Source organism: Tachypleus tridentatus, chromosome 1 (genome assembly GCF_004210375.1).
Source record: "Tachypleus tridentatus isolate NWPU-2018 chromosome 1, ASM421037v1, whole genome shotgun sequence".
NCBI classification, from domain to species: domain Eukaryota; kingdom Metazoa; phylum Arthropoda; class Merostomata; order Xiphosura; family Limulidae; genus Tachypleus; species Tachypleus tridentatus.
In genome coordinates this window covers 132,252,169-132,277,874 of record NC_134825.1, presented here as the reverse complement: position 1 = coordinate 132,277,874, position 25,706 = coordinate 132,252,169, and the positions used below count along the sequence as shown (strand labels likewise).

Below are 25,706 nucleotides of genomic sequence, written 5' to 3'. Positions count from 1 at the left end.
TGCATGAAATCACCAAAACATTGAGCTGCTAGGATCACAAAACTGCTATGAACAAGTTGCATAGATGTTCGCTTGTCAAAAAGTCCCATAGCACGAAGCAACCCTCATGGCGGTAGACATCCTGTTCCACAGTCCTGAACTCTTGGTTGATGAATTTTATGCTACATTCGAGGTTGCATTTCACAAAATGTTTAAACAGTTTAATAATATAAGAAGTAATACATTTTAGGCAGTCATTCTGATATGTCACATTATTGGTCTTTTTACTTATTCAGCATATTTGGTCTTAAGTAGATTGGCAGAAATGTCCAGCATTAGATACATCACCAATCCTGTATCCAATAATTATTCTTCTTTGGAAGATTATGAACTCCTTTCCTCCTGGCATCTTTGCTCCAAATGGGCACTTGTGACATCTACCAGAAGCATTCAAGATGCTGAAATATATAAATGTTTCAGGAAAAAAAGCTTTTTGGTATTCTTTCACCATTAGATTTTTTGTTCTTACAATCGTAATCCACAAAAAGCAACTGTTTACCATTTAAGAGCTGGGTGTTAACAGTGAATAACTCAAAAATGTCACCATACTTCGGTAATATTGTTACCAAATGCACAGGTCCATGAAAAAAAAAATCTCATATATTGGAAATGTTGTTTTTTTGCTTTTGAATTTTGTGTGAAACTACACGAGGGCTATCTGCTCTAGCTGTCCCTAATTTAGCAGTGTAAGAATAAAGGGAAGGAAGCTAGTCATCACCACCTACCACCAACTCTTTGGTTACTCTTTCACCAACGAATGGTGGGATTGACCGTCACATTATAACGCATCCACGGCTAAAAAGGCTAGTATATTTAGTGTGACGGAGATTCGATTCTGCGACCTTGGATTACCACTCGAACGCCTTAACCCACCTGGTCATGCCATGCCTAATTGAGATACGTGACACAAGTTTGTAGATTGTGACAACCTGTTTTGTTGGGACTGAATAGAAATTAGATCAGAAAAATAAATGAGCATTTTGCTCTAAAAGTTAAATAATTAAAAAACCTTGTGGTCCTAGGTGCTTCTAAATCTAACACATTCCGTGATGACGAGAAAACCCACTTGTAGAGAAAATTATATATTTAAAAACTGCTGGTATGGATAGAAAAAGCACGATAGGAGCGAATAACATTTCGACCTTTTTCGGTCATCGTTAGGTTCACAAAGAAAGAAAGGATAGCTGACCATATGTTTGAAGGCGGTTGTGTACTTGAGTGTAGGAATGTAGAGGGCGTGCTTAGATGTTAGATATATTTATTAATATAAGTGTAAAGGTGTTCCTTTGTATTGATTTATTTTGGGCTTGAGTTGTTGTATAAGTAAGGCTTCTTTAATTTTGCGTTTATGTTTGTTTCTTTATTTAGTATTTGGTTGTTTTCTATGGTTATGTTGAGTTTATTTGATTTGCAGTGTTGGAAAACGTGTGAGGGGCCTTTTTGTGTTCTTTGAATCTGGTTTCCATTTTTCTATTTGTTTCTCCAATATAGAAGTCGTGGCAGTTATCACATTGTATTTTATAAATAATGTTGGTGTTGTGTTTGTCAGTGTAGTTTTTACATAGTATAGACCTTAGTTTTGTGCCTGATTTTTGAATAAACCTGGTTTTAACTGGAATGTCATATTTTGTTGCTAGTTTTTGCCAAATGTTGGTTATTTTTCTGCTGATGTCGAGAATATGTGGTATGCAGCCGTATATGTTTTCGTGATTTTTTAAATCGTGGAGTATATTTACTTTTGTTAGTTGATTTTGCTTTTATGACACAAGTTGAAACACAAGCAATTAACACAGCATTACATCCACCATTATATTGGTACAAATATGTAGACGACATGATTGTGGGATTAACATTTACAGAACACACACACTTATTTTTTTCAATCACATTAACTCTATACATCCCAGCATTAACTTCACATGTGAACAGGAAGAAAGCGATCAAATATCGTTTCTTAACCTCAAAATTACAAGAACCGGTACACAATTTAAAACAGGAATCCACCGAAAAATCACCCATACTGGACTATACGTTCCTTAGAACTCGGCACATGAAACAAAACGAAAACTCAACATACTAAGAAACCAAATAAACACAGCCATAAAACTATGCTCACCAGATAAAATTAACGACGAATTAGACAAAATAAAACAATACTTTATCAACATCAACAAGTTTCCTCCACACACCGTATTATACGTACACACCTAGACAAAAAGTGGTTGCTATGCTCACACTAGATTATTGGAATTCCAATAAGTAAAGAATTTTTCTTATCTTTAGTCCATTGTCTCAAATCTTCGACACAAATGCTGCAAACTTTGTGCAGAGCCCATGGTTTATTTTGGTCCCCAACATTAATTCCAAAATATCCATAGCACACTTTTTAAGGAATTCTGTAATATTTTGCTTTTGTTTCTTCACAACAAAGTTACCACAAATATAACAAACATGCTTGAGCTATTTACACAACGTTTACTCCCACGTCGCGATTGGAGAAACCTATAGCCAGTGATTGTCAACATTTTAAGCATAACAAAATACGAACAAGTTTCAATGAAAATGATTTACTTGTGCAAATGTACATATGAAGTTTTGTGAAAAAAAATGGAGACATATGGATATAATGTTCGGATTAAGTTTGTTTGTTTCATATTAAGCTACACTATCGGCCATCTTTACTTTGCCCACCACAGGAATCGAAACCAGGTTTCTAGTGGTGTGAGTCTTTAGTCATACAGCTGTGCCACTTGGAGCTTCGGAGTAAGTATACAGAAATTGCTGTAGAACATGTAAACATTTCAAGACAATAAAACCATCATTGACCTTTGTAATATCAGAAAAATTAACTGATCATACTGGAGAAGAGTGATGAGTTTGTATTAAATTTTAGTCCACAGTTTTTGCTCGTGCTGGGCCAGAATGATAGTGGGGGAATTCAAGCTGTAATGTTTTATATTAACATCTACAAAAACGTGGTTTAGAAGTCGACAGAAAATTGCAAAGAATGGGACTTTCTTTTGAACAATTTTCATTTTTTCTGTTTTAAGATAATATCAGTTGACGGATTGACATATAAAGCTTTTCATCCAAATGGAGAAGTTGAAGAGCTGTCAGAATAAAAAAAGTAGATGCCTTTGATAACAACTGTAAAATATTTCCGTTCTGAACCTTAAACTGAAATGTGTTTTCTTTTAATTTTTTGTTAAATCTCTGATGTAATTATTCACATGAGCATTAAAAGTGTTAATAATATCAGCATTGGCAATGGATCTTGTACATTGTTTGGTGATTTTACACATAATCGTTCTGTCATCTCTAACATTTTATCAAATTCATCAAAACAACTTCTATACTGACCAGCCAGTACCAGTATCTCTTCTTAGAGTCATTTTTCTTGTGAGAAGGTTCTTCATGACTGCAGCTGTGAGTTCAATATCTGATGATATAATCCGTGGTGTATTGCTTTTAATGTGTATGTCTCTCATTTTATGATAGCAACATAGACTTAGGAAGACCAAGATCGCCCATAAAAAACTTGGTTTTTTTACTTTAGATTATTTTGGTGTTTACGCTTTAGGATTGTTAAATTGTGTTGTAGGAACTATTATTTACAAGAGTAATAAGACTTCACATAGTAAAAATTTGAGTGTGCGTGTTTTTCTTATAGCAAAACCACATCGGGCTATCTGCTGAGTCCACCGATGGTAATCGAAACCCTGATTTTAGCGTTGTAAATCCGAAGATTTACTGCTGTCCCAACGGGGGACTAAAAATTTGATAACGTTATATATTCTTAAGAGATAAAAGAAAAACTAATTTGTTTCCATTTTCATTCTAAATTGTCCTTTCTAAAGAAGCAACAGCAGAAACAAAAGCTAACAATTTATCTAAATAAGTACTTATTTGTTAGACAATTAGTTTTAGCAATACCAAGGTCGCCCATTAAAGAGATGTTGATAGTTCCTTTATTTGTCATTCCAATGGTGGTTTGATTCACGTTTTCCACAAACAATAAAATTGCTATTTTTTTCACACCTTTATGATCATACATTTCAGGGACAAAGATGCCAGGAAACGTAATATAAAATACATCCTTTTGCAAAACCATCATCCTCAGTTTTTGTCATTTTCAATAATTTATATGTTTTCATCTAGAGTTATGACAATAGAACAACTGAAAGTTGAGGAAAACATATTTTTGGCGGGGAATAAAAATACAAGTAATAATAAAAACAATTAAACTAGGGAATATTTATTGCGTCAGCTTACCATGAGAATGGGTAAAACTGAATTAAAATTCTTATAACCAGAGCGTTTTCGAAAGGTGGAACATTCTTTTTCAGATTCCCAGGTTATAATGGTTTCTATTTCAGTTTTATCAATACTTCTTCGACCTACATGTCTTTAACATATCATGAGAGTAGATAGTTATTGCTCTCTAGAATCTGGCAACAATGTTTTAATCTTAATATATTGAAACTTCATAAACATCTCATATTCAGTCTGAAGGGGATTCTCCTTTCTGATTTATTAACACTACGGTCATGGCTGAGGCAAATAATTAGTGACACTAATGAGTGATCTATAATAGGCTGATATACTCTTGTACCACAATGGTAACAGGTATGTGTTACAAAAGACTTCACTAGCTTAATTTCAGTTGCTCTAGTTACATTCTCTTTCACTGAAATCAAATTTTCCCAGGCGTTTAGTTTTCACATGACGTATGAAAAGGTGTTTCTGCTGAAATTAACCTTTGAAATATACTGCATATCTTCCGATTATCTCTGGAGGATGTTTGATAAGGTTATAAAGTAAATTAAGCTTTCGTCAAATGAAAATCATTTCGGTCCTAGTCTGGTTGAATTATCAAACATTTAGCTTCTCTTATTTTTCTATAGTTTCATCAGTCAGTTCTTAGTTGTATTCCCTTACTGTGCAATGCTCTAAATCATCAGTCATTTTGATAGACTTACTACCTGTCTCATACATCATGATTCTGATAGAAAATCACAAAATTATTCCAAATAGAGCTTGTTATGACTTCTATTATACCTTATCATAGTCAGTTGGTTTCTCCACTGGCTGAAGTTCATCTGATTTGCTAAATTCTTAAATTTGATTTTGCAGTGCCATGGCTGGAATAGTTCAGGAAGGTCTTTTAGCAACAAATGGTACAGTAGCAGTGGTAATAATTGTAGGTAAATTAAGTACTTCTATTCTATATCTTGTAATAGATGTTGTTTTCGATTGAAATTCCTGTGCTCATGCTGAAAGAAATGTGTCTTGGCTTTTCATTTAATAATTTATTTTTCAAATGTTTTAGCCTGTCACTGATATTCTTTTCCACTTTATTGATGTCTTCCTTCACTTTATCAATTTTTTTCATTAAACCTTATTCATATTTCTTCAACTTTGTTAATTTCTTTGAACATCTTCACCAGTTTCATCGATCTCGTCTTTAATTAAATTTATTTTAAGTATTAATTCTTCCTTAAATAGAATGTATATTTACTTGTAATGCCATCGAATTTCTTTCTTTTTCATGATGATCCTTGTTTGCCTCTCAGTGGCACAGCAATGTGTCTGTGGACTCGCAACGCTAGAAACTGCATTTTGAGACCTATCATGTGCAGAGATAGCCCAATATATAGCTTTGTGCTTAATCTACAAACAAACTAGATGCTTGTTTAATTTGCATTTGTTACTGGTTTTCTTTTAATTTTCTATTTCTCCTTTTTTTTTTCTAATTATATGTCACTTTTTCTTTCTGGTCTTTTGATTTTATTTCATGATCATTCTGGTCGTCCTTCGATTTTTTTGTTTACGTTTTACTTGGTCTTTTTTAAGTTTCCTGTCTCGTTTCTTCTTATCTTGTCTTGATAATTTGATCATCTTCATTTCAAATAGTGCTTTCATCTCACTACTTGAACGCGTGGCTGTTATCTTTACCAAATGAATTTCAAGTGTATTTAAAGTTCTATTTTATATATTCTAAAATAATGTCCCACTTCTGGCACTAGAGCTGTAACATTGTTGTTTTGTTGATAGGTTGTTTAAAAGAATCTGGTGAAAATAACTAACTGTCCAATTCACGTAACAGCCACAAAAAGAGTTTATTTCTATTTTTAAAGTTTCTGCAAGATTTAACCTTTTTAAATTGTCGAATATTGTTGTAGGTCTACATTTACAAATGACGTTTGAATATTTTTATAAATAACTAACGTAAAAGAGTTCAACTAACTTTCAATAATTAATTCAATAAGTGCAATAATTAGGTAGATCCAAATACACAGATCAATCCCAATTTTCAGTGGTAAAAAGAGTACCCCATATAGCAATGGGGAAACTTAGTACAGTATGACGTTCTACAACAAACTGACTTAAGCAATACATTTTGTAATCTTAGGTTTTTTTCTTGACAGGTGCATTTACAGTATTGGATGACGACTTTGTGACAGATCCTACGTATTTTTTCAGAGAGCCGTGACACATACACTTGTGAATAATAAATGAGCATTTCTCCGAAATAAATGCACTTCTAAAATGAAATTCCGTTTTCGTTGCAAAATTGGTTTTAAAACACTCCAAATCTGTGTTTGTAAGTAACAAAGAGACACTGAAGAATGAATAATTTTATTGTTATTCATTGGCTTATAATAGTTTTATTATTTTTTTAGAATATCTTTTTCATTTATAGTTAGCTTGTGCGTGCAGTAGTAAACTTGATAAATTTATTAAAATTTTGTAATTTATAATACATCATTAACGTCAAATTAAGCTCATTTTCATTTGTGCTGTTGTTATAATATTAAGCAGATAATATATAACAGACCTATTGTATATAAATGTGTGGAACAAATATCTTATATACTTAATAGGCTTATATGTTAAAGTTATAATATATAAAACGACCCGGGTATTAGAAAAATAATTTGTTTTATCTAACTAACATTTTACCTCTTCGGCTTCATCAAGGCCTTTATAGAACAGATGAATATGATTAAGTCAGGTTAAATTACAATTACGTTCCAATTACTGTTTAACATTATCAAAGTTTAAAGTCAAGAAACAATTTATTTGGACTACATAATAAAGTTATCATTTAATCATCCTTACATTAAGGGTGAAGATGACATTTTTTTAATTTTATTTATTTATTTTTTTTTTTTTGAGAATGTAAGCATCTCTAACATTACAAATCAGAGAGCCTGTCTGACAAGGTTTCATTGTGTGGAATAACAATTAGAAAGTTATATATCAATGTGTTCGCTGTGGCCTGTATATTGCGGGTTTGCCTGTTGCCCAAATGTCTTAAAGAAAAAAACAGAGGAATCCAAGATGGCAGATAAAAGAGGTATTTATTAGAATGTCATATATTTATAGTAACTGTTACGCATTACAATTTTCATCGGATTAGCCTTAAGTTTATTATGTTACTTATTATAATTTCAAATAATCTAAAACTAAGTTAAATTGTAATTTAGAAGTTAAATAAATGTCGATATGTAACCAATTTATGATATTTGCCAACAAGATTGATGCATACAGTTTTCTTTCTTAATACAAATATATTTTAATATACAAACAACAATACAATTTATAATAACGATTGCTGAAGGATCTGCAAACTTACAAACATTATCGAGTATCTTTTCTGGTGGCCCGGCATGGCCAAGCGCGTTAAGGCGTGCGACGCGTAATCTAAGGGTCGCGGGTTCGCATCCGTGTTGCGCCAAACATGCTCGCCCTCCCAGCCGTGGGGGCGTTATATATTGACGGTCAATCCCACTATTCGTTGGTAAAAGAGTAGCCCAAGAGTTGGCGGTGGGTGGTGATGACTAGCTGCCTTCCCTCTAGTCTTACACTGCTAAATTAGGGACGGCTAGCACAGATAGCCCTCGAGTAGCTTTGTGCGAAATTCCAAAACAAACAAACAAATTCTTTCTGGTACGGAATTTCCTTGATATCTTATTGAGGGTTCACGATGAGTGAATTTATTTCGAGTTCACGTAGATACAATCCATTTAACCGGGAGCTAATTAGCTCTATATTCTTCTTATTTCTTTTGTCACACATCGATTTTTTCCACCGATGAAGTTATACAATGTTTCCGTAAAAATGTCTGATATGAATCTGCTGAAAATAAATGGCTTATAATGATCGAAATCTACAAACGTTCCTGGTCAATAACTGACGTTCCCGATCACAAAGTATAATCATTGTTATAGTTATCTAGATTTATGGTTATAAATTATGGCAAAAAACAAAAACAACAAAAAAGGTTCGCGTGTCCCCCGCTAGGGATTTACAAAGTTAAATCAGGGGTTGCACAATGTTTAAACTCTTCAATTAGACACAATTGTAATAGCTTGTCTAAACTATTTGCAATGTTCACAGAATTACACCATCGTTAAAAAACTTTTTTCGAAGGCTAATTTTATATAAGTTTCATTATCTTGCTAGAGATAATTCCAAAACTTTTGGCAATAAGCCTCCGGTACTAACTCATATGCTTTGAGGAAATATGCTTTAACTTCATCATAATTTGACACCTGGCTGTGGATTCCTATACGTGGTGATGGGACCTCCCAGGGAAGGTACTGTTCTTTCAGTTTACTTCCTCTGGAATTTAAACATCTACCCACGTGTTTGCCGTGCGTGGCGACCACTGAAGGGGAGGAGAAGATCCTGGTGGTTGAGGGGTCCAAACCTAACACACCACTTTGGCCTTGAATTGCTGTAGATTGGTGGACCCCCTTAGGTCTATCTGTTGGTCCACTAGGGTTAGGATCAACCAAGTACCACTGTTGAATGTTCTATACAGGCGTTGTGGACATTGTATCTGATGCTGGTGTTTGGGTATAGTGCTCACGAAACCCTGGCATTACTGCACTGTCCTTGTTTGGCATTGTAGTGCACACCCTTGTAGGGCTCCATGGTGGATAAGGTCAGTGGGCACCGAAATTTTCCTTTTTTCATTATGGATGCTCCAATTAAAAATATGAATAAAATAGTGAAAAAACAGTTTATAGGTAAACGACCACGTCTTGAAGATTCTAAACAGCAATCATCACCATCTGTACCACCCATTGTACTTCATTTTTTTGTCCTACATTCTCTTTCAGACATACCTTTTGGGCAAATGTCTCCCATTTTCATTCAGAAGGGACTAAAGGGACTTGCTGATTCTCCAAAGTCAGTAAAGAAGCTTCGATCTGGTGACATATTGGTGGAAACATCAACATTTCAACACAGTGAACTACTCTTGCATTCAAAAGCAATTGGGGATATACCTTTGAGGTTACACATCATGCTACTTTTAATTCGTCAGGAGGAGTTATTGTTGAGAGGGATTTGAAAAAAACATCCTCAAGCCAGAGATTCTCGCTTGTTTCTCCACCCAAGGAGTTTCTGCGGTGAGGTGTATATCCACTTGCAAAGATGAAATTATAATGCCGACCAATGTCCTCGTTCTCACATTTACGTCACCACGTCCACCTTCCACCATTAAGGCAGGTCATCTTAATTGCAGAGTATGGCCATACATTCCAAACTCTCTCTGATGTTTCCAGTGTCAGCAGTTCAGTCACTCAAAGACGTCATGTCGTGGTTCCTTAACGTGTGCTCGTTGCAGTGGCAAGGACTATGATGCCTACGTGTGTGAAATGGACCTTCATTGCGTCAATTGCAATGGCTCTCATCCGTCCTACTTTCATTCTTGCTCTATATGGCTGGAAGAAAAAGAGGTGCAATGTTTGAAACATAACATTCCTTATCCTGAAGCTTGCAAGTTGCTGTCCACCACCTCATCTCGGACATATGCTGCTGCACTTCGTTCCACTACTACAGTGGCAGTGCAGACGGATCTCTTTGTGCCTCCAAGAGAATTGTTCTCAAAACAAATGAAAAGTCTTTTAAAAAGGTTGATGAATCAACTTCAACACCAATCTCTGTCCCTTCCATACATTCCAACAAATACTTTCGTTGCAGTTTTAACAAAATTATTCTGACCTTGCAACTCTGAAATTAAGGTCCGTAATGATTTATTTTAGTATCGGAATAGTTAACTAGAAATCGTAATATATATTTTACAACATTTATAATAGATATTTACCGATTTATTATTAATTTATAAAATAAAACATAAAAGTACGGAACAACTGTAATAATAAAATTCTCTCCTGCATGGAACCCATTTTAGAATGAAATCTTAGAACAGGTTTGACTTCGTAAGTTTAAAGGATTTGCTTCTTTTACCACTTGAATTTTATGACTATGACATTTACACAGTCGTTATGATTCTAATAAAAATAACTAAGAAATTTAAAATTTAGTACACGTGTTTCAATCGCATGCAAAAAAGTATTTATTGAAAAAAAAATCACATACACAGTAGTACATCCGAAATTCATACCTTTTCATTTGAAACGGGAAACAATAATATTTTCGTGATTATTTACCGGATGATTGACAGTTAATCATTTGTTTTTTGAAGTGTAAGACTCTTCATCTAAAGAAAGGCATGGCGGACGATCCTGTTAAGCGACTAAAATAAAACGATGGTATATTGAAAATTCGAAACTTTTAATGACTGAACTTTATTTGTAATCAAGAAGTTATTGAAAAGTATTGTACGTTATTTAATAAAGAATTAAGTAACATTATGATAAAATATTCGCACAATTATCATTAAATAATAGGTGAAATGAAATAATAAACGAATTGCCGTTTTCAAGATAAAAACGAAGAACTGGTGACTTAAAGTATTTCTGGTATTAAAAAAAGTTCACACTATATCAACAAGAAACGTATAATGTCACTGATCTCCAATAATTAACTTACGTGCTAGAGTACAATCACAGTTGTCAGGTAAGTCGCACACCATCTTAATAAGGTTAAACTTGAGACCAGTTGGACAAGTCTTTTTACAAGCTTTACCCTCAATTGTACATTGGTAGAATGTTGTGCAATCATGAGGATCAGCCACTCGGCATACGCAGGATGGACATTTAATCTCGGGGTTAACAATACAAGTTGGGTCAGGATCTGGAACTTCAGATTAATCATTCGTCTAATTATTATGGTTGTTATCTTTACTTTTGTATTACATTGCTGATTTGACTTTCTGATATTATTTTAAATTATGCAAGAGAAATTAAACCTTTTACTATTCTGTTTATTTTAACTTCAAATTATGTCAAGTATTTTTAAATATAGTTTTATTAAAGTGTCTAGATGAAAATTTAAATGATTTGAAATTAATTATTGAGCTTTACCTGGATCAACTCCACAACTGATAACGTTTTTCGGCCAATCACAGACTTTGAGAAGAGGGTTAAAGTATAGAGATGCAGGACAGTCCTTCAGATAGGCGATACCATTAGAACAATGGTAGAACTTAGTACAGTCGTTTTTCTTAGAAAAGAGACCGTCTAAAGTGATACAGACTGAATCTCTAATCCATTCCCCTTCGATTAAAATAAGAATGAAAAGAATAATATTTACGAATTGTTTCAGGAAATATCAGTTACAGATTAATCTACAAGATAAACCTATCACTTCATTTAAATTAAATCGTATTCAAAGTTAAATAAAGAAACAAACTGAACAAAATGTGACAGCAAAAGATTATTTTAATACAAAGAACAAATTACAATATAGTTTGTGCAGTGTTAACTGCGTAATTACCACAACCGTCGTCACCAGGTACACAGATCTCTCTAGATTTGTCAAACGTCTGGCCTGATGGACATTTCTTGATGTAGGCAATGCCATTGATACATTCCACATATTTATTACAGTCCCCGGGGAAGTTAAACCTGCCGTTAGCTTTTTCACAGATGGATGGATCTCCAATGTCTGGACAATCAACATTCTCCAGATGATCACATACTTTAGTGTTCCTATTGAAAAATAGACCAGTTGAACAGAACTTCTTCTCTCTGACTCCATTGCTACACTTGAAGTATGCTCTACAGTCGAATGGATCTTCAGAGACACACGTGGAGCACAGACACCAAGGATCTACTGGTTTTAAAGTTGTAGTTGGTTCGCAATCTGAATGAGGAAAAATGTGGTATGAATACGATTTAAATAAATACAGGCATGGGATAATTAAGAAGAACATTTTTTTATATAATGCACCAAATATGATTAAAAGAAGAAGAAAAAGATAGTCAAAAAGATTTTGTTAGTGCTTTTATTTTTTTATTTTGTTGAAAAAAAAGGTTTGTTTGTTTTGAATTTCGCGCAAAGCTATTCGAGGGCTGTCTGCGCTAGTCGTCCCTAATTTAGCAGTATAAGACTAGAGGGAAGGCAGCTAGTCATCACCACCCACCGCCAACTCTTGGGATACTCTTTTATCAACCAATAGTGGAATTTACTGTCACGTTATAACGCCCCCATGGCTGAGAAGACGAGCATGTTTAGTGTGGCGGGGATTCGAACCCGCGAGTCTCAAATTACGAGTCGAGTGCCTTAACCACCTGGCCATGTCGGGTCTGAAAAAAGGATTATTCATGTAGAAAAAATTAGTGTTAAAAACTTTCAGATACATTCCACTAATTATGATCAATATTGAAATATTATGCCTTTTTGATAGATTTTTTTTATTTTATAATTTTTCATTTGTTTTGTATGCTACCTATAGCTATTTTTTGGAATATCCATTTTGTGGTAATAACATTAAGAGCATTATTCCTATATTTATCCTCACAGTTCCAGAAAAAACTGTATTCTAACCTCATGCCATCCTAATGTAGAATTATAATCAATCGACTAAGACTGGTGAAGGAAATGTTTACACTCTTAAATGTTCCAAACTATAGATATGATGCATCATTTCTTTTCAAGTACTCATAGCCCTACTTACTTGGAATTGAAGGATCGCATTTAGCAAGGCAAGGTACGTTGCACATTTGTCTTTCTTCATCCCAGTGTAGACCATAAGGGCAATCTTTCAAGTAGGGAATTCCATGTGAACAATGCCAAAAGCTACCACAGTCAAATTTATTCTTAAACAATCCGTCATTACCTGGACACATAAAATGGTTGCAGTCAACGTTCTTTGGATGATCACAGACTTTCGTGATTTTGTTGAAAAATAGACCAGGACTACAGTAAACAAGTTCCCTAATTCCATCTTTACAGCGGTAGTAAGCTGAACAATCAGTGGGATGTGGTGTTACACAACTAGTGCATCCACAAGGATTTGGAGATGCTTGAACACTAGTGGACTCAGTTGGACAAGCTGGAAAAAAATGATAAAGTTCGACATTTAGGCAAAATATTATTGCAATACTAAAGTCAATAATGTTTTTCATACACCAATTCAATTTGGACAGCAAATGTCGAAACAAATTATTCTAAATTCCGTACTGTTGCTCCTAAATACGTGTACATTGTACACAAGTAGGAATTTTCTGAGAACCTTTGAAAAAATTTGAAACGACTTGTTGTTGCTTTATTTAAATGTATATTTACGAAAGAGAGCTTCTGTTTCATTTTACAATAATTGTTTACCCAATAATAAAGTATTGTTATCAACAAAAAGAAACCATTCTCTAAATACACAACAACTATATAGCATCCATTTAGCACAGATTAAAAAATATACATTTTATGATACGTTGTTAATAAGCTCACAGAACGTTTGAAAGCAATATTTCTAATGAATAAGCAACAGTTTCTCATTCGAAAACAAAATATAATTATAAGACTTCCAGAAACATTACACTAACGTGGAACAGAAGGATCACATTTGGCAATACATGACCAACCGCATCTCTTTGTCTTTTCATTCCAATGTAATTTAGGATTACAGTCCTTCAGGTAAGGAAATCCGTTAAAACATTGCCAAAAACTGCCACAATCGTCATCGTTTTTGAACATTCCTTCAGGGTTAGGGCAAATGAACTTCTCACACTGGACATTTTTAGAAAAATCGCATACCTTGGTTTGTTTGTTAAAATACAGACCAGATGGGCAATACAGTAACTCTCGGTGACCATTACTACATTGATAATAAGCTGAGCAGTCATTCTCGTGAGGTGTCATCCATCACAACCACAGTCAGGCTTACCGACGGTTCTTGTAGTGCTTGTTGTTGTAGGCTCAGTTGGACAGGCTGCAAATGTGAAAATATTACACGTTTTTATATATTATTGTGCTTTCATTTCAACAAGAACTGTTCAAAACTGTGTGCTTTATGTTCTCTGAGTAACACAAAACAAACTTATTAAAATCCTGAATAGATGAGCACCAGCAATAAAGATTTGTGGCGATTTATTATCCGTACATATAAAACAAAGCTTAATTCAATGCTTTAGTCGATATGCTGCCAATAGTTATGTTTCTAAACATATTTTTAGTCTTATAATATATTCATATAAGGAACAAATACTTAAGGCACCTATAGAAAACCTACTTGGAACAGAAGGATCACACTTGGCGATACAAGGCCATTTACATTTTTGTCTCTCCACACTCCAATGTAAGTTAGCTAAACAATCCTTCAGATAGGGAATATAGTCGAAACAATGCCAGAACATCCCACAATTGTTTTTATTCTTAAACATTCCGTTTCTGCTCGGACACTTGAAGTTGTAACAGCTGACATTATTTTCGTAATCACATTTCTTGGTGTATCTGTTGAAGTATAAGCCAGGAGAGCACGTGTATTTTACACGTATTCCATCTATACAGCGATAGTAAGAAGCACAGTCTATGGGGTGAGGAGTGAAACAGCCATCACAGTCACAATCGCCAGGTTTTGTAGTGGGAATTGGGGTAGGCTTAATGCATCCTATTGATTAAAGGGTTGAATTTAAAAGGACACCATTATTTTTTAGACTATATAAATGAAAGAAAACTACATGTTAATACTATTATGATAAATCTAAGCTCTCAAAAGTCTTTATAAATAATTGCATTATGATAACGTATTTTGTCATGCAAAGTAATGTAACCAAACACGATTCAGTTATCCTATGTTTCAAATTTTATCTGATATTCTAGTTTTTTTTTCCTAGAAATTCAAATAAATGTAATCTAGTGGTAAAAGCTTCAGTTTATTATAACCATTGTTACGTCAAACAAGGCGCTATGAATTTATTATCATTATTTTTTACTTATATTGTAATGTCTTTAAGGCACTGAGTATCATAAGTATTTCAGCTAGAAACCATCAAATTTCTCTTTTAAATTACAAACAGAGATGTAAGTTGCTAAATGGGAAAAAATACCTGAAAAGAAAGGAGAGGTATAATGACCTCTAGATGCCACCATCAGAGTCTGATGTCTTTGACAGTTTTTACATCTTAAAGGAGCACTATTTCGTGTAAATACTTACTGTTTTGTGGAATATTATGTCTAACTTTTTAACTGTCTGTTTGCAGTTGAGCTCAAAGCTACGCATAGGGCAATCTGTGCTCTTCCCACCAGACGTATGAAATTCGGTTTCTAGCATTGTAAGTTCGCATTGTAGGGCATTTTAACTGCCACTATAGTAATGAATAAACATGCAGAAGATATTAAATGACGTGTGTCTTTATTAAGCATAAACAAGATTACACTGTCTCAAACTGTCTATTATGTGTAAAACTTGGTTTTAAGATGTTTATTACTCAGACCAAAATAAAATGATGCAATTTATAAAAATATTTAACAAATCTCTCTTCTACATTCTCTATAAGTGTAAAAACACAATAATAATAAAAGTGTATTGCAGTCAAGAAACTTATGGTAGAATAATGTTTAAGAGTACATTTTATAAACATTTTAAAGAATCAGTTCCTTACCCGCTATTGATGGATCACAGCGAGCTACACAAGGCCAGTCACAACGTTGCATAGCTTGACTCCAGTGGAGGCTGCTGGGACACTTCTTCCAGTAACCATAACCATTATGACAATGCCAGAAAGAGCCACAATCTTCTTTATTCTCAAACATTCCATTGGGCTGTGGACAAATATATTTTGTCTCTCTCCCACAGTCCCCATCATTGGCGTAAACACAGTTTTCTTGGATTGGATCAAAAACAAGGCCAGTAGAACACTGACCATGGAAAGATTTACCAAACTCGCAACGATAAAATTTTGTGCAATCATTTTTGTCAGGAATAAGGCAGCATTCACAGATAGTGCAGTCTGGCCAAGGCTGTGGATCTGGTGTGATCGGTTTGGATGGCTCTCCTAGAAAAAATATTATCAGTTTCGCGTGTAAGGTGAAATAATATAAATAAAACTTGTTTATCAAAATAAAAGGCCAAATAAATATAGTCAACTATTCAAAGAAAGGTGGAGTCTAATACTTGTAAATTGTTAACATACGAGAATATATGAAAGTGGATTTCGTTATGGTATTATGCCGCAAGTTTATTCTCCCATGTGGATTTCCAAAGAAATACGTAAAGATTTTCGATAATAAATAATAACAGCAAATTTTATATTAAGAAGAAACGAGAATTTACCACAGCCAACTTTGTCAGGCCAATCACAGACCTTAAGTGTTGGGTTAAAATGCAGACCTCCTGAACAGACCTTGATATGAGGGACACCATGATCACACTGGATGAACTTTGTACAGTCCTTGTGTGGAAAGTGACCACTTGGTTCTGGACACACTCCTGGCTTTTCACATTCAACATTTTCTTCTTTGTCACAGTTCTCAATCTTTGGATTGAAGAAAAGTCCAGAAGAGCAACGTTCTCTGTAAGCTTTGCCATTTTCACAGCGGGTGAAAGCTGCACAATCTAGCTTGTCAGGAATGAGACAACATTCACATAAGTCACATGTTCCATCTTTTGGGGGTTCCGGTGTAGTACAAGGCTCTAAAGATGGAAAAGGAAGTCTACTTGTAGGCACTATAAATTGTATGTTTTAACGGCTTTTTTACACTTATCTTTATTCTCGTATGTTCACAGAAAGTGATTTTTACTGACTTAGATGATCTGTAGATTTCTTTTTTACACTAAATGATCTGAATGTAGCAAATGGTGCAATAAATATGTATCTACACAAATCGACTAAAGTATAAAAATACTGGTCACTTCCTTCTACAAATTTGTGATAAATAAATATCTCTCACGAACTTAAATTTAAAACATTTATAAGTTGTAAACATTTTACGAATATTAAGCTCATAAATGTATTCAGTTTTCAAAAAGTGAATAATTCATACCATTGCAACAAGCAGTCTCTGGCCAATCACAAATTTTCAACATTTTATTAAAATGTAAACCAGATGGACAGTTCTTAAGATAAGGATTCCAGTTGGCACAATGAATAAATCTAGTGCAATCGTTAGGGTGTGGGAAAAGACCAGATTTAGAGTCACACTTAGAGCCAGGATTCGGTTTATCATCACAGTCTACATTTTCTGCGAAGTCACAGTTGCTAGTTTTAGGGTTGAAAAGAAGTCCGTCTGTACATCTACCGTGATATTTCTGGTAATTTTCACATCTAATATGAGCTGCACAGTCACCTGGTACTGGCTTCATACAGCAGTCACAGTCACATTCACCTTCTGATGGTGGTTCTTTGTCACTTGGTTTCCCTTCACATAAAAAGTTTTAATTTATGAAACTCTCCTTAATTTTTAATTAAATCTCTTAAAATAATATAATTTTTTACAATGAATCTATGAATATATGTCTTTTTCTATAGTAACAAAACAATGCGAGTAAAAGAGGTATACTAACCTGAATTTAAAACTTCTTTGGAAGGTACTCCATTTTCATCATACCAATAACTCATAAACAAAGTGGTCTGTCTGGAGTTTTCTATTTTACTCAGTGTATTGTACAATTTTATTGCCTTGTTAACCTGTATTATCAATTTAAGTTACAACACTTACCACAGCCAGCATTCCAGGGCCAATCACAAACCTTAAGGTTGGGGCTAAAGTGAAGAATGCTTGGACAATTTTTGACGTGAGGGATACCGTTGGAGCAGTGAATAAACAGGTTACATTTATCAGGATGAGGAAAGAGACCTGACGGTTTTTTACAAAGAATACCAGGAGAATGAGTTGGTTTATCATCACAGTCTTTGTCGCAAGGAGGGTCACAGTCCACGTTTCTGGCATAGTCACAGTTTTCAATTTTTGGATTAAAGCGAAGACCATCTGCACAGGTTTGCATAATGGCATTACCGTTAATACACAGGATAAACTTGGTGCAGTCTTTGGGATCAGGAATGGCACAACAATCACACGGACATTCATTCTTGGGTAAGTAAGGCTTAAGTCCAGTTACTGTTTCTGCCAGAAAAATAAACATTATTTTGAAATAAATTATATAGTTAATAATTAATTTCATCATTGAGAGGGAGATGATTTTTTTTCATTCTTAACATAATGCATAGTTTTAATGTACAAGAAGTATCATCTTTTATTTCATCAGACAGAAAACCGGCTTAGTCCTAGGTTCACTTTATTTACTACTGGTTAAGGCATGATAAATACGTTAGCTATTTCAGCGCAAGACATTGTTTTAAAGAATATAGGTTATAAACCTTCTATTTTCTTAATTATATTTTTAAATATTATAAAGTATACCAATCTACTTTTAAGTCCATCTAATCATACCAAAAATATTAGAAGTTGAAGGATTTTACACCATTTTCAGAGATAATATGAGTTAATGTATAGAAAAGAAAATATTGAATTAGGAATTACGGTAAAATTTAAAGAAAAAACAAACTGCTTTTGACTGTTTGTTTGAAGTTAAGCACAAATCTACACATTGGGCTATCTATGCTCTGCCCATCATAGGTATCGAAACCTGGTTTCTAGCGTTGTAATTCCGCAGACGTACCGCTGTGTCACTTTTGAAATAACAATAAATATCAATTCAGAAACAAATATGAAAACAACTACTCCAAGTGTCATCGTACTGAACAGGTTCTCTTTAAATTGTGCAAAAACAATGCAGACAATACACATGAGTAAGATCCTGGAGTTTGTGATGTATTCAATATAAAAAATACATAGTGTTTATTATTCTAAGCAGGCAAATTAATATGTAGAATTATAAACGGACTTTTCTGTACGTTAAAACACTTTTATTTGCGGGGCTTCGGATTTCCTAAGCCAGTCTTCATCAGACAATAATCTTCTGAATGACAAAAATTACTTAAACTGCAGAACACTGCTTTGAAACAGGTATCTGGGCAACAGTCGCAATAATAGCTGACATCTAGTATTAAAGTTACTAAACTTGTAGAATTATGATGAATATGGAATATAAATCCATTGCTTTGGCATAACAAACATAAGGAAAATACAATTATAGATGCTATAAAGAGCAATCAAAATAAAGGAATTTTTCAACTTCAAACAACACATGGTAAAAGTTAAAAGTTTTAGTGGTTACTATGCAATATTGAGTACTTGTTGGCTGTCGTTTTGATTAACATCCAATGGTGGTCCACTGTGTTGCACTTCAATGGAAATAGTTTTTTTTTATTTTTCTGCGTTTGGAGTTTTCTTCTCTGCCAATTATTTTGGCATTTTTAGGTCTGTTATATGGTCGTTTTCCTGAACGTAAAGAGTTATAACTGATGTGTTTCTATCAAAGCTCATATATCACTTTGGTGTTCTACGAACCTCACATGTAACAGGCATTATTTTCCCTAATGTATTGTTTATTACACTCATACCTGTGCTATAAACCATGTTCTTTGTGAGAGGACTGGAAGTAGGAATTTTACCTTCACAATACTGTTGCATAGTATAGGAGAACTTAAAAAAACTATGGCGGTATTAAGTTTACTCCTTATCCTACGAAGTTTTTCTCCTAGGCCTTGTAGCCCCCGCTAGTACAGAGGTAAGTCTTCAAATTTACAACGCTGCAATCAGGGGCTCGATAAGAAAACACACACTCCTATGCCTTGTATTTGGTTCAATAGTATTGAAACTGGTGAACCATATAACACATGTTGAATCGTGTTATCTAGATAACTGTTATTCCTGAAAATCTTCTCCAGACGTTTAAATTCTTCATCTTGGTAAAACAAGGAGCATGTACTTATAGCTATAGATTTTATTGTTTTGATAATCCCAATTTTGACAGCTACTATATGGTATAAGCGAAAATTCAGATATTTCTTTATTTGAATCTTCATTCGGTAAATGACAGTGGTCAACTTCTCCAGACTCGTATTTCTGTGAACCAGAACATCGAGGGATAGAACAGTGTTCTCGACTTCAAATTCTACGGAAAATGGTATGCTGTCAAATTGACTGTTCAGATGAGAAGAAATGGTTCTGAACTCTTCTCTCCATGGATCCAGAAAATAAGTGTATCGTCAGCATAACTTACTTGTATGCAAGATTGATGAAGGTAAGTTGTTGAAATGGAATATTCAAAATGCTTGTTGGCTATTTCTGCTACTACAGGAGATAAAGGTGAACCCATTGGAGTACCGTCTAACATATTATGAAAACAGTCATTCCAATTGAAGTAATCTGTATAAAGAGAGATGTCCAGCAAGATCATGATGTTTGGGATGCTGATGGCCGCTCTTGTTGGAAATCAGATGTCGTCACTTAAATGCATGTGTATTATCTCTATGGTATCTGTGTTTAGTGAATTCTTGTGAGTTTCTGATTGAATAAGTTGGATCTATTTTTAAAGGTTTTAACACGCTAGAAATAAGTTTGGTTGTACGATACAAAAGATCGCACTAGTACGTTAGGTTTATGTATTTTACGCAAACCACAAAGCCATGGGAAGATTGAATGGTGTACAGATAATTTTATGTAGTGTCATGATTATTTTCCCTCTCCTGTTTTTGTCCTTTTCCAAAGTTCTTTATTTAGCCTTGTTGTACCCAACATATTTTTCTGCAGGTAAAAATAGTTAAAATACATAAACATATATGTCATTCCCAAAAATGAAGTGTTATGACGCAGTAATTGTAAGCTTTACCCTGATAGCCCTCAAGTAGCTTTGCGCGAAATTCAAAGAAAAACAAAAAGTAAACTTAATTCTTAACATAAAGAAATAAGTCACTTACTGTTACACGTGTCAGGCCAAGTGCAACACATGGTGACAGGATCAAATTTGAGTCCCTCTGGACATTTTTCTCTTCTGCCAATGTTGTTAATACAAAGAAGGTAATAGATAGATGTACCAGAAATTGGAAACTTTCCGTTGGGCTGTGGACACTTAGGATCAAGCTCACACTGAACATTGCTTTTATAGTCACAGTTTGCTATTTCAAAGTTAAAATAAAGCCCGTCTGAGCATCGTCTTTTGTAAAGAACCCTTTTCTCGCAATACGTATAAGCTGCACAATTTTTTGCATCGGGAAAAAAACAGCATTCACAGTCGCATTCCTTGTCGAGTTGTATTGGCTCTGGAGTTGTTTCTGGACAAGGCTTGTTTTTTTCTACATTATATAGAAGTAAAAGCGTGTACTAAAGATAAACTGAAAATTATATGAGACGAAAATCATATGGACTTACGACTTATTAAACAATAAAAAGATTATTTGTTAGGTTTATTTAATTATTTTTTTTCAAATACGTTTACTTAAGTATAAAAATACGGTCTCGAAAATATGTTTACAAATAATAAAATAATATTTTCCTCGCTTTTGCTTAAGTCTTTCATTTTTAGCTATAATTCTGCTATTCTTGTTTTTCTTTCAATAAAGCAACCGTTTCTTGCACTAGAATATTTTATTAAAATTGTTTTATGTAAATAATAAAATCCTAATTGCCACTTACCACAGCAAGCATTCTCTGGCCAGTCACAGACTTTAAGGCGTTCGTTAAAGTGAAGGTCAGCAGGGCACCATTTTCGGTAAGGAATACCATGTGAACAATGGTAGAACCTCTTACAGTTGTGTGGATCCCTGAAGAGGGCATATGGTTCAGGACAATCAAAAGGACCAATTATTGGTGGTTGGGAAGTTGGATTGGTAGTCGTGGTAGAGATATCTAGTAGCAACAAATTAGTTGAAATGTTTGAAATTTATTTTCTCGTCATTTTCAGTTTTACCTAATATATTAAAAGTAGTTTTGTAATTTATAACAATTCAACACTTTAGAATACAGTAATTTAACACTATTTTACAGACGAGATTGCTTAAATTTATATTTGTTGTCTGATGTAAGAAATTAGGTTAATCTATGAAGTTTACGTGTGAAATTATCAATTATATAAGTAAAAGAATGTAATGAATATATGACGTTTCCAGTTATAAGGGAATTCAAAAACAACACCATAATTTTATAATACTTTTTGTCAAGAACTTTTTACTTAAAAATATTCCTAAATTTATTTTGAAGTGGCGTATACATCTTGTCTTTTATTTTACGACATTTGTCTGTTGCTGTTTGGAATTACAAATACTATACATTTCTCGTTGAAGATTTATAATGTTTTAGAAATGTGTAGCTTGTTTTGTTTGTTTGTTTGTTTTTGAATTTCGCACAAAGCTACTCGAGGGCTATCTGCGCTAGCCGTCCCTAATTTAGCAGTGTAAGACTAGAGGGAAGGCAGCTAGTCATCACCACCCACCGCCAACTCTTGGGCTACTCTTTTACCAACGAATAGTGGGATTGACTGTCACATTATAACGCCCCCACGGCTGAAAGGGCGAGCATGTTTGGCGCGACCGGGATGCGAACCCGTGACTCTCAGATTACGAGTCGCACGCCTTAACACGCTTGGCCATGCCGGGCCAAATGTGTAGCATATACTCCTTGTCTTTTATGTTATGGCATTTGTATGTTACTGTTAGGAATTACAAAGATTGTATATTTTGATGTGATTGATAAAAAAATTATATTTGAGGATTTCTAATATTTGCAAAATTACTAAACATTCTATAAATATTAAAAAAAAAATAAACTTACCACATACAACGTTTGTCTTCAGGTCACAAATAGCTCTTGTAGGATCGAAGTAGAGGCCATCCCCACACCATTGTTTGTAAGCAATTCCTGCGCTACAACGGCAATAGATACTGCAGTCGTTTTTGTCTCGATACATACAATGGCAGGTGTTATTCGAACATTGAATGTTGTTTGTCGGCTCACCAAGTTGGTAGTCTAGAACTCTAACAATCTGTTTTGACCCTAAACATTAAAAAAAATTTAACCCTGTAATTTGCTGGAATTCAAAAAATTTGTTTGTAACATCAAGATATATCATATCAAAATATTTGAATGCTATATTTGATATACCCTTTAAAAATTAGCCTTGTTATATTACGTATTTTCGACTAAAACTAAACAGGTATACCACTAATGTTAAGTAAATATTTAACCATGTTTTTTGCTTTATTGAACAATTTTCGGCATATGATTCCATTACTTACTGGTTTCTTGTTCACTAAAGACAAGTTGTTATGATTTAGGTTTGGGAGACAAAGATTTACAAAAAATCAAAATGAAATTTAACCTCACAGCAAACTCTGTAGTTTTCTTATTAAAATAAAACATCAATATTTTGCAAATATAAACTCCTCTATCAGAAAGTGGAAAGTTATAAGTTTACCTAAAATATTGAAACGACAAACTCGGTCTCAAGTTAAACAATAATTTAAAAAGTTCTCTTATTATATAAGGTATAAGTAAGTTCCTATTTTCAAGCGGACGGAAAATTTAGATCTCGCAGCAAATTATTACATTCTGCTGTAGTAAAAGGGTCTGAAATTTTTGTAAGATTCGTATTTTAAACTAATGAATATTTCATTCGTTCTTCTTCATCAGCATATGTACACTCAAAATATAATTTTTAAATAGTTATAGTCTATTTCTATTGACCTGGTGTGTTTTTTACAAACTTTAACATGGTGATTTGCATTAAAAGTAAAACATTTAAACTTAAATAAAGGATTTACTACAATCAAATATTAATAATAAAACGTGTTTGTTTCTTTAAACTTGCAAAAACCTGTTGGTTCTTTACTGCCACACCATTTTTCCTGAACAGTTTGGTAACTGTTGAATATATATTTTAGTTTCTAAAAGTTACATATTCCTTTTATTTTCGGCCTAGCATGGCCAAGCGCGTAAGGCATGCGATTCGTAATCCGAGGGTCGCGGGTTCGAGCCCGCGTCGCGCCAAACATGCTCGCCCTCCCAGCCGTGGGGACGTTATAATGTGACGGTCAATCCCACTATTCGTTGATGAAAGAGTAGCCCAAGAGTTGGCGGTGGGTGGTGATGACTAGCTGCCTTCCCTCTAGTCTTACACTGCTAAATTAGGGACGGCTAGCACAGATAGCTCTCGAGTAGCTTTGTGCGAAATTCCAAAACAAACCTTTTATTTTTTTTATTGTAGTTCTTTTAACTTATTAGTTTAGAGAGACAAATTATTCTAACCTTTTTCACATCCAGCAAAAGCAGGCCAGTCACGCATTCTGGTCATACGACTGAAATGAAGTCCAGATGGAGAGATTTTCCTAGTGCCAATTCCATTCTTACAGTCATAGTACGTGTGACATTCTGAGGTTGCGTAATAACCGTCTTCTTTGGGGCAATTAATATCCTTGACGTCATTGCGTAGCCCACTAGCTAGGGTATATAAAGATTACCATAATGTTATTACCACAGTTTTGTTCAAGTTTCTATGCTACTACGTTTGAAATGTTCGTTGGTAATGTGCTTATAATATCAGTTTATTGAAACGGTTCAAAGAAATATTAAAATATTACTATTTAGACATTTACGTTGATTTATTATGTGTCTAAGGCGTAAGACTATTCAAATTTATAGGTTTCGTCAAAATGTAGTATTAATCCCCAATTTATGACCTTTGTTTATATCATGCATAAATGGTTGGTCCCACATGTTGCATCATTCACAATGATTTTATGTTTAGGTTTCAACACACTTAACAAAGAACTGATTAGACCATTTGAATAAAACTATTAATTATATATGTCAAATTCTTAAAATATATGAATGCTTGCACATTGTTAGTTTAATGTAATATTTGTGGTGTTTACATGTATCAGTTGAATATTATTAGAAACCATGTATCAAACAAATTCGTCTATCTAAAAGCCATTTGGCACAGATGTAAATAACAAATCTAGCCTCAAAGGTTTTAGTTCTTAAGAACTATATAATGTTTTTTATTTCCATATTCCTCTCCAACTAAGAACTATATAACGTTTTTCTTATTTCCATATTCCTCTCCAACTAAGAACTATATAACGTTTTTATTATTTCCATATTCCTCTCCAACTAACTTATTGTAAATAGTTCTGTACTTTTGTTTATAAAAACTACATAAGTTATTTGACTAATATTAGTTGTTAAAATAATGGTAAAAATTTTAGTATAAATTTTAAACTGGGTCATGTTCTAACTCAAAGTGGACAAAGTCATAAGAAAGTTATTTTGGTTTAAATTTATCAAACAGTTACTTTGAAAAATATTTTGCGAAGGGTTTGAGTTTCAAAAACGTATAACAAATATTTAAAATTGGTATACGCATTTATTTTCATAATATTATCATCTTAAAATAATACATTAGCATAATTACGTTGAATCACGTAATAGAAGGAAAAAAAAACTACACACCACATGCTACCCAGCATCGTTGAAAGAATCAGTACTTTTCATAAATTTAGCATGAAGAGCTTACCAGCATAGTAGCAACCCATGAACGCTGTTAGAAGTAGCACCAGATTCTTCAT

The 25,706-nt window shown here is 33.8% G+C and overlaps 1 protein-coding gene across 1 annotated transcript; it reads right to left on the bottom strand.

Moving 5' to 3' along the window:
- Nucleotides 1-286: 286 nt before the first annotated feature.
- Nucleotides 287-25,706, bottom strand: LOC143233152 (uncharacterized). The gene is made up of 16 exons (XM_076469101.1): nucleotides 25,655-25,706; nucleotides 24,385-24,576; nucleotides 22,912-23,133; nucleotides 21,778-21,990; nucleotides 21,063-21,437; nucleotides 17,899-18,303; nucleotides 17,224-17,598; nucleotides 16,514-16,906; nucleotides 15,843-16,235; nucleotides 14,471-14,848; nucleotides 12,917-13,294; nucleotides 11,723-12,102; nucleotides 11,322-11,460; nucleotides 10,888-11,097; nucleotides 913-982; nucleotides 287-437 (listed from the first exon to the last, which is right to left on the bottom strand). Exons 1-16 carry the CDS (start codon nucleotides 25,704-25,706, stop codon nucleotides 287-289), a joined length of 4,326 nt encoding a protein of 1,441 aa, XP_076325216.1.

Excerpts from the sequence above, each read along its gene's own strand:
- LOC143233152 (XM_076469101.1), bottom strand. The coding sequence starts at position 25,706 with ATGAAGAATCTGGTGCTACTTCTAACAGCGTTCATGGGTTGCTACTAT. Across the intron at positions 24,577-25,654 it reads CATGGGTTGCTACTATGCTG|CTAGTGGGCTACGCAATGAC; the intron begins GTAAGCTCTTCA and ends TATATACCCTAG. Across the intron at positions 21,438-21,777 it reads GCCAGAGAATGCTTGCTGTG|AAAAAAACAAGCCTTGTCCA; the intron begins GTAAGTGGCAAT and ends TATATAATGTAG.